At 35.8% G+C, this 8,765-nt stretch overlaps 1 protein-coding gene across 9 annotated transcripts in view; it reads left to right on the forward strand.

Moving 5' to 3' along the window:
• DMD (dystrophin) overlaps positions 1–8,765 on the forward strand; it is a 2,133,401-nt gene that overhangs the window by 1,561,044 nt on the left and 563,592 nt on the right. For all 9 annotated transcript variants that reach the window (XM_017548497.2, XM_037745683.1, XM_037745686.1 and 6 more), the window contains one exon: positions 66–220. In XM_017548497.2, the coding sequence (XP_017403986.1) occupies positions 66–220 (155 nt within the window). The remainder of the gene's footprint in view (positions 1–65; positions 221–8,765) is intronic.

Consider the following 8,765-nt stretch of genomic DNA (forward strand, 5'->3'; position numbering starts at 1 on the left):
AAAAAAAAAAAAAAAAAAAAAAAAAAAAAACTGACATTCATTCTCTTTCCCATAAAAATCTATAGCAGTTGACCAAAGACCTCCACCAATGGCAGATAAATGTAGATGTGGCAAATGACTTGGCCCTGAAACTTCTCCGGGATTATTCTGCAGATGATACCAGAAAAGTCCACATGATAACAGAGAATATCAATGCCTCTTGGGGAAGCATTCAGAAAAGGTATGAATTACATTATTTCTAAAACTACTGTTCGCTCTAATAATGGGATGGTGATACAGTATGAATAATAAAGATTTGTTTTTCCAATCCAGCTAAACTGGAGCTTGGGGGATTCGAGATGACAAATACCAACAAAACTCACAGACTTGGCTCAGTCACATATTTTTAAAATGAGGAACGTAAGATCTCATTTGCCCACTGTCACGAAAGTAGTGACATAACCAAGAGATTAAACAGAAAGCAAAATACCGATTTATAGCTAGAAGAGCAATTTAACAGTCTACTTTTAGAACTCTATCCAAAGAAATATCTTTCTATCTCATCATGGCACATGCTGCCTTACCTGTAATCTGATAGATAAGTCACTTTGGGATTCATGATGGAGTTATACCTGTCCATGGTATCAACCTTGTATCTCACTCCACACATCCAATGGGAAAATTTGTAGAGGGTATTATGACTCATCACTTCATTTCCCATTATATATCTAGGGAAATGAACAGCTCTTATAGACAGTATCGCCTCAAACTAAGCCCTCTACCCTTATTATACCTCTCTTAATCTCTAGAGATATTTTCATTAGCATTTATTCCAATTATAAATAAAAATATAAATTATGTAACTTATTGTTTACTATTTGTGCTTTAAATTAATCTAAATGCCATGAGGACAGAGATTGTGTCTTCTTTATTTGATAAATTTCCAGGCCCTGAACCAGGTGATATAATAGGGAGCTAGTGAATGGTTTTTGAATGATTACTCCCTTTGCATAATGTACAATTACCTTGTAAATGCTGAAAAAAAAATAGTACCTGTACAATATGAGGAAGACCACAGTGAAAAATAAGTGAGTTCTAAAATATGACATCAATTACTGAAAAAATCAGTTAGGTGGTTTTTAATAAGAAGTCAAGGTCACCATTGGGGCCAAAGCAAATTTTGAACTAAGAGCAGGAATTCTTATGAGAAATGAGATAATTATATATGGAAATTAAAAGACCAACTAAATTTTGAAACTGAGCTAGACATTAGAGAGAGGGAGTAAACACTCCTGTGAAGCTGAATTTAAGCTAGTGACCCTGGGGAATAGAGCAGCTCTAGTCCTGAATTCCAGACAGTAGGTATATAGATGGAAAAGACCATGGAAAAGAAGATTCAACCTAAAGCTGGGAAGTTTTAACTAGAACCCTATGAAAAATACCCTGGTGGAGAAAGAGCAAACTTGAATATGGAATTGATATTTGGAAAAATTATCGTAGTAACTACTTTCTCTCAATGGCAAGGCTTGGACTTTCTTCTCCAAATACAGGTCTTGTATGTATTCAACTAAACAAGGACAGATTCAGTTCAGGAAGAATTATTCACATAGAATTAATTGGTATCAGAGAATCAAACATTAGACCTTAACGGGAAATATCTGTTTCTCAAAAGGAAGCCTTTCTGGGAAAGCAAATTAAAGTCAATATTAATTTGGTGAGTTTATAGAATATAAACTAAGGAGCCAAGAAGAAAGCTTGCTTATGGTATGAAACTAGACCTTCAGGAGACTGGTCTATTCTATCTATACTACTCTTTCTGACAGACCCCTCTTCATTCTCATGCTCCTTGATGACCCAAGCAACTCTCTCAGTTTTTAAAAAACACGTGGACTCAGGGAGAGGAGCATCACACACTGGGAGCAGTTAGTGGGGGTAGGGGAGAGACAGCGGGGGGTGGGAGGGGGGTTGGGAGGGATAACATGGGGAGAAATGCCAGATATAGTATGCACCTAAAGTAAAATAAAAATACAAATAAATTATTTTATTAAGGCCTTCGAATTCTTCATGGGAATGACTTTCAGTTTATATTTTTTGGCTTAGTTCCAAGAAGATATCATCTAAGGCATGCATATATTACTTCTCCTATGGGTAAAGTAAATGAGAATTTTAAAAACCAAGTCACATTTTTAGCCCATACAGAATCTGCAATTCACCAAGCTACTTCTGACTCATGTCTGTAAAGTTCTTCCCTTTTCTTTTCTCACTTCACATGTACTCTTTGCAAGAATTCATCCACTTGTGTAGTTTCAGTCTGTTGATGACTACCCATCTATATTTCCAGCTGAGAATGATCTTTTGAGTCTTATACATGTTTATCTTACTGCTTTCTTTCAATGTTAATGTCCCATAAGAACTTCCAATTAAAAAGGTCCAAAGCTAAACTCATCTTTGCCCTATTCTAATCTCTTTCTCCAAATGCAACCTACTTCTATTGTCCTTGTCTTAGTCCTTTTTGTGCTTCTATAACAAAATACCAGAGACTGGGTAATTTATAATGAACAGGAATTTATTGGCTCATAGTTCTGGAGGCTAGGAAGTCCAAGCCTAAGGGACAGGAATCTGGTAAGGGCCTTCTTGTGTCATGATCCCATGATGGAAGGTGAAAGAGCAAGAGAGAGAAAAAAATGGGGCCAAACTTGTCCTTACGGTATATGAAACTTACTCCCACAATAATGACACTACTCTGTTTATGAGGGTAGAGTCTTCATGTCCTAATCATCTCTTAAAGCTCACACTTAACTACTGTTGCAATGGGAATTAAATTTTACTATAAGTTTAGGGGGGTGCAAATATTTAAACAGTAGCTTTCTGCCCCTTTTATCTCAAAATTCATGTTCTTCTCACAGACAGAATACATTCATTTCATCCCAAAAGCCCCAAAAGTCTTAACTCATTTCAGCATAAACTCAAAAGTCCAATCTAATATAAATTAGGTATTGATGAGTCTCAAGGCACAATTCATCCTGAGGCAAATTCCCCTCTATCTCTGAGCCTGCAAAATCAAATCAAGTTCAGGCCCTCACCCCCGACCCTTCCCAGCTTCGGGTAACCACCAATCACAGAAAGTTTTATTGATACTCCTGCTCTGGATGATCTTTGCCCATGTTCACTTAAGCTATTTATCCTAGTTTCCATTATTGGAACACTAAGCATGTGGGAGTTATTTACATTCTACTGTTCAAGGTCATAGCAACATGATTGCAAAAATTCAAAAAATTGTGACCTTAGGCATAAATGGGTTAAGCCGTTTAGGGTACATTCATAATAATTATGTACTATAGTACTTGAAAAATTTTATTGCTTCAATTTATAAATAAAAAGTGTTATCTCTATACTGTAGTTTTTTTTTTTTTACTTTTATTTTAAGAGGTACATGTGCAGACTTGTTACATAGGTAAACTTGTATCATGGGGGTTTGTTGTATAGATTATTTCATCACCTAGGTATTAATTCTGGTACCCATTAGTTACTTTTTCTGATCCTCTCGCATCTCCCACCCTCCACCCTACAGTAGTCCCTAACGTACGTTGTTCCCCTCTAGATATCCATGTGTTCATATCATTTAGGTCCCACTTATAAGTGAGAACATGTGGTATTTGGTTTTCTGTTCCTGTGTTAGTCCGCTAAGGACAACGGCCTTCAGCTCCATCCATATCCCTGTAAAGGACGTGATCTCATTCTTTTTTATGACTACATAGTATTCCATGGTATTTGTGTTGGTCTCAAAAACAGCTATGAGAAGGTGGCATTTTTATTTTTGTTGTTAAACTCATCTTGGAAAGATTAATAATATCAATATTTTGGTTATGGAGAAAAAGTATCTCATATCTTTGATAAACTTCTGTAACTATGGCTTTTTAGGTAGGAGGGATTCTGTGGAAAGCATTCTGATTACATCACTTCTCACAGTTCAGGTTAGACACCATTTTACTGTGAAACACGAATGTATTGCCTACACTGAGACTTTCAGTCATATGGAGAAATCTATAAAAAATTTTTAGACATTTGCAAGAATATTTAAATTGGCAATGAAATTTTTAGTTTTAAACTGTTGAATGTTAAATAAGATATAAAAGATACTTGGAAGAACTTTACTTTGATATCAGACACTGACACGTTGTAGTTTCAAGACATAATACAAAAGTAAACTAATGTTAGTTTATATTTTACTGTTTAAGTTTATTAATACATCAGACGAGTCCTCAAATTCTACAGTGGCTTTTGATAGGACCATTTTTATTTGCCATTTTATATAGAATAGATAAATATAAATAGCCATTTATGCTTAAAAGGATCAAATCTACTATTTATGGAAAAAAGAGAAGGCTGCTTCTCAACTAAATTGTACAGTTTAGAAACCCAGATCTGAACATAGATTATTGTTGTGAGCTATGTAGGAAAATATTTTGTTTTCCTTATCATATTTCTTATAGAGTGCATGTTAACACATAAGGCCAGAAATGAGAGCCTCTGCAAGTTCATTTCTTTCTCTTCAATCTCTGTGAAAAGATATGAATTTGTGAATAAGGTAATATTAGATGTGATATTATAAATTATTGTGAGAAGCCTCTAAGGATTAGATTTCAAGGACTGCCATCTGGCTGATGACTTTATGATGACACTGTCATGAGATTTCATTTCCTTATTTCTATTCCAAGATCACTCTTTAAACAAGAAATAAGCATTAACTCTGAATTGTCTGTTTGTAGCTGTATAAGGGATTCCACAACTCCCAGCTAGCTAGGTGCAAACTCATCAAGCAGAGGAGATGTTCCTTGCATCAGACGGTTAAACATGGCTAGAAGTCCCTTTGCTAAGCTGCTAGATGCCAAAAAATCCCTCTAGGTTCTAAGAAAGATCCAACATGTACACGTGTGTATATATGTATGTGTACAGACATCCATATATATGTATATGCATTTGCATCCATATACATATAAACATGCCTTCTTCCTTAAAATAACATCTCGGTATTCTCTGTCCTTCCTAATAATATGTTTTATATTTTAATGATCAAAATTAATAGTTTATTGTCTGAAAAAAATTTTTATCTGAAAAAATTACCTATTTTCTCCATCTTTGACAACCTTGAAAGCACTTGTAAGTCACTCTTTGCTTCTGTATTCCTAGGTCCTTTCTCCTCTTCTTCACTTCATTGAAACACGAACAAAGAAAAAAAAATGAGCCCTATTTTGCATGCAGCCAGGAGCTACTGTAGTTAAACACTAGATCCCTTTCACATTCTCCAACATATCATTTTAGTAATTATTCTACTTTCTTTCTCTTGGATAATCAATTTCTTTCTTCTTTTTGCTCCTTGCCTTTAACAGGCAAACATATTCAATTCTCCCTCATCCTAAAAGAACTTTTTTACTGTATCATTTTTTTCTATCCAGTTGTCCTTGCTTTTCCTTACTATATAATTTTTTTAAGCAGTAGTTTACATTAATGTTTCCTGTTCTTTAGCTACTGGTTATACTTTGACCCACTCCAAGCTCACATCCCCAGCACCACCACTTTATGAAAACAAGGACTTACTAAGATCATCAATGATTTTATAATAGCTAATTACTGTATTTAAATCCATCCATCTACTTGACTACATTTTAACATTGATCCTGTTGGTTAACTCTACTAGTCAAAACTTTATCCTCCTTGGTTCCCAGAACGATATTATCTTGCAAATCTCTTATTTCTCTAATCATATAAGAAGTGTGAGGTGCGTGGCACAATGCCTAGCACATAGTAAGAACTCAGTGAAATATCACCTGCCAACATTATAAAAAATATTTTACTTACTCAACAAATACTTCTGTAGAAAGTATGTGCTAGGTAGGCCCAGTAATTGGTACTTGATATAGAGCAATGAAAATACCTACTCTCAGAAAGATTATAATCTGGGAAGCAGAAGTTGGGAGACAGACAGACATTGACAAATAAAAATTAAATATATGATGTGTCAGATGGTCTGCATGCAATGTGGAAGAATAAAGAGGAAATCAAGTAGAGAGAGAGAGAGAGAGAGAGAGAGAGAGAGAGAGAGAGGTGGAAGAGCAGGGCTGCCCTGAAAATGTGGTAATCAAAAAAGGTCTTACTGAAAAGGTGAAATTTAAGCAAATTCTAAAGGACCTGAGGATGTGGGCCATATGTATCATTGGGGTGGAAAAAGTAGACCAGGAGGTCCTAGTAAGTGAAAATGCCCCGAAGCAGGAATATTCTTGGCATGTTGAAGGAACCTTAAAAGAGAGATCAGTTAGGCAGAAAACGATCAAGTGAGCAGGAAGGTAGTTGACAATAAATTTAGAGGGGTAACTGGCATCTCATTATATTGGCCTTTTAGGCCTTTCTATGGACTTTAGCTTTTAATCTGAATGATATGGGAGTTATTGGAGGGTTTTTAACGGAGGAGTGACATGTTTTATCTTATCTGGCTCCTCTGTTATAATAAAGTAGATGGAAGTAGTGAGACCATTAGGAAACTGATGTCATAATTCAGTCAAGAGTTGACTGTGACTGAGATCAGAATGGGATAGGTGAATGTGGTGGGGAGTGGTTGGTTTCTACTATGTTGTGAGTACAGAGCACAAAAGATGTTATAATGGAATAAATTTAGGTGTGAGAGAAAGAGAGGAGTCAAGGAAGACACAAGAGTTTTTAGCTTGAGCAACTGGAAGATGGAGTAACCATTTACTGAGATGCGGAAGGCTCCAAGAGTAACATATTTTGGGAGGAAGATGTAGACATGTTACTGTTACGTTTGAAATGACTTTTTCTACATCTAGGAGATGTGTGGAGTAGATAGCTGGATTTACAAATCTTAAGTTATGGGGAGTATCTCAAGATACAAAGTTGGGAGTTACAACAATGATGAGTGCACGTTCTTGTTCCTCAATACAATTTTAAATGTTAATGTTCCAGTCTCAATTTTCTCTCTTCCTTCTCACTACACATTTTGAGTAGCTTTGTCTGTTGGCTTCAGCTAACGTTAAGATTATTCAGTGTCAACTTCCATCTTACACCCTTCTTCTGATCTCCAGAACTATACTTTCAGTCACCTACCCTACATTACCACCTCCATATGTTACAGGCTCCAAAATGTGTTAAGTAGAATGCATTATCTGCCCCTAAAACAATGCTAAATTTTCTGTTTTCAGTGTAGTGTAATTGCCTAAGTTAATTGTCTCTAAAACTGGGAATCTAAGAATTACCATCTCCCTTTCCCTTGATCTCTCTTTCCCAATCTACTGACACATTTATTAAATTGGCTTCCAAATTCTGTGAATTCTACTTCACAACTGCTCTAGAAACAATTTCCTCTCTTTATCCCTATTGTCACTTCATCCTAAAGCCTCTTCATTCTTTGTAGATTTCTGGGAGAGTGTAACCACATTTTCTCTGTCCTGCCAGTCATCAAGTCTTTACACTAATTTGACATTCACACCAGCCTTTGATCTGTCATCCTTAAAATGCATCTTCTTGCTTCCCTTTGATTCCAGTGCTCTTTTTTTTTCCCTCAAGAGACTTGATGAATGATATTTACATGTATGACGTATTTCCAAAAGCATTCTCAAATTTTTCTGAAAGTAAAAACAAGTGAAAAAGTAAAACATTTTTTTTCCTGGGAAGAAAAGTCAATAGTGTTATACATTTTTGCATGTTCATTTGTTTGTTTATTTAGGAGAAGGACAGGCATTTGAACTTAACAAGAGTCTTATATGCTGTATTTACAAATACTATCCCTTGGCAATTCAATTTTAGAGTTCCTTTTCTGCAACTGCTTGAGAACTATTTTATGATCCTCAGCAGACTGTCATATTATTTTGTAGCCACACCTTGTATTTGCTGAGTAATTGTACTCAATAATTGTTTGTAAATTGAATGAAACAATTCATCAGATGTTGGGCACTGAATGGCTTTGGAGTATTTCCAAAAATTTAAAGGATAAAGATTTGCTGCCCTGAAAGCTATGTACCAAAATATGATCGAATGCTAGCAGGTCATTTGTTTAAAATACAACCTTTATTACATTGGGGGCTGCTCATAATACATATGTAGCACATTTTATTCAAAATATTAAAGTTCCTGACTGAACATGAACCCATAATCCCAGCACTTTGGGAAGCCAAGGTGGAGGTGGGAGGATCACTAGAGGCCAAGAGTTTGAGACCAGCCCGGGCAACACAAACCCCATTTCTACAAACCATTTTTTAAAATAGCCAAGCTTATAGTCCCAGCTACTTGGGAAGCTGAGGCAAGAGGATTCTTTGAACCTAAGAGTTCAGTTTAACTCTGCAGTGAGCTATGATCATGCCAGTGTGCTCCAGCCTGGGTCCCACATGATACTCTGTCTCTTAAAATTAAATTAAAGTTAGAAATAACCCTAAAGCCACCCCTTCAACCCCCTTAATTTTGAATGCCCTATTTTAAATTCCTCTTAAACAAAATACACCTCTGCAAGTCCATTTTAAGGACTGAGAGGATTTGGTATGTTAAAAAAAATGTAATCCTTTGTCAATTCCTTAGGTACACTTCTTTTAGCAGTATGAGAAAGTGTTTCTCAGCTCTTCAGGAGAGAGTTATATGTATAATTACAAGACACTCTCATTTTCATATTGCTGAGACCCAATTTTCCCAACTGATTATGAAGCATAGCAATTCTTCAGAGGTTGCAGTGAGCTGAGATCATGCCACTGCACTGCAGCTTGGGCAACAAAGTGAGACTCTGT

This window comes from Cebus imitator, unplaced genomic scaffold, assembly GCF_001604975.1.
Source record: "Cebus imitator isolate Cc_AM_T3 unplaced genomic scaffold, Cebus_imitator-1.0 Scaffold208, whole genome shotgun sequence".
NCBI classification, from domain to species: Eukaryota; Metazoa; Chordata; class Mammalia; order Primates; family Cebidae; genus Cebus; species Cebus imitator.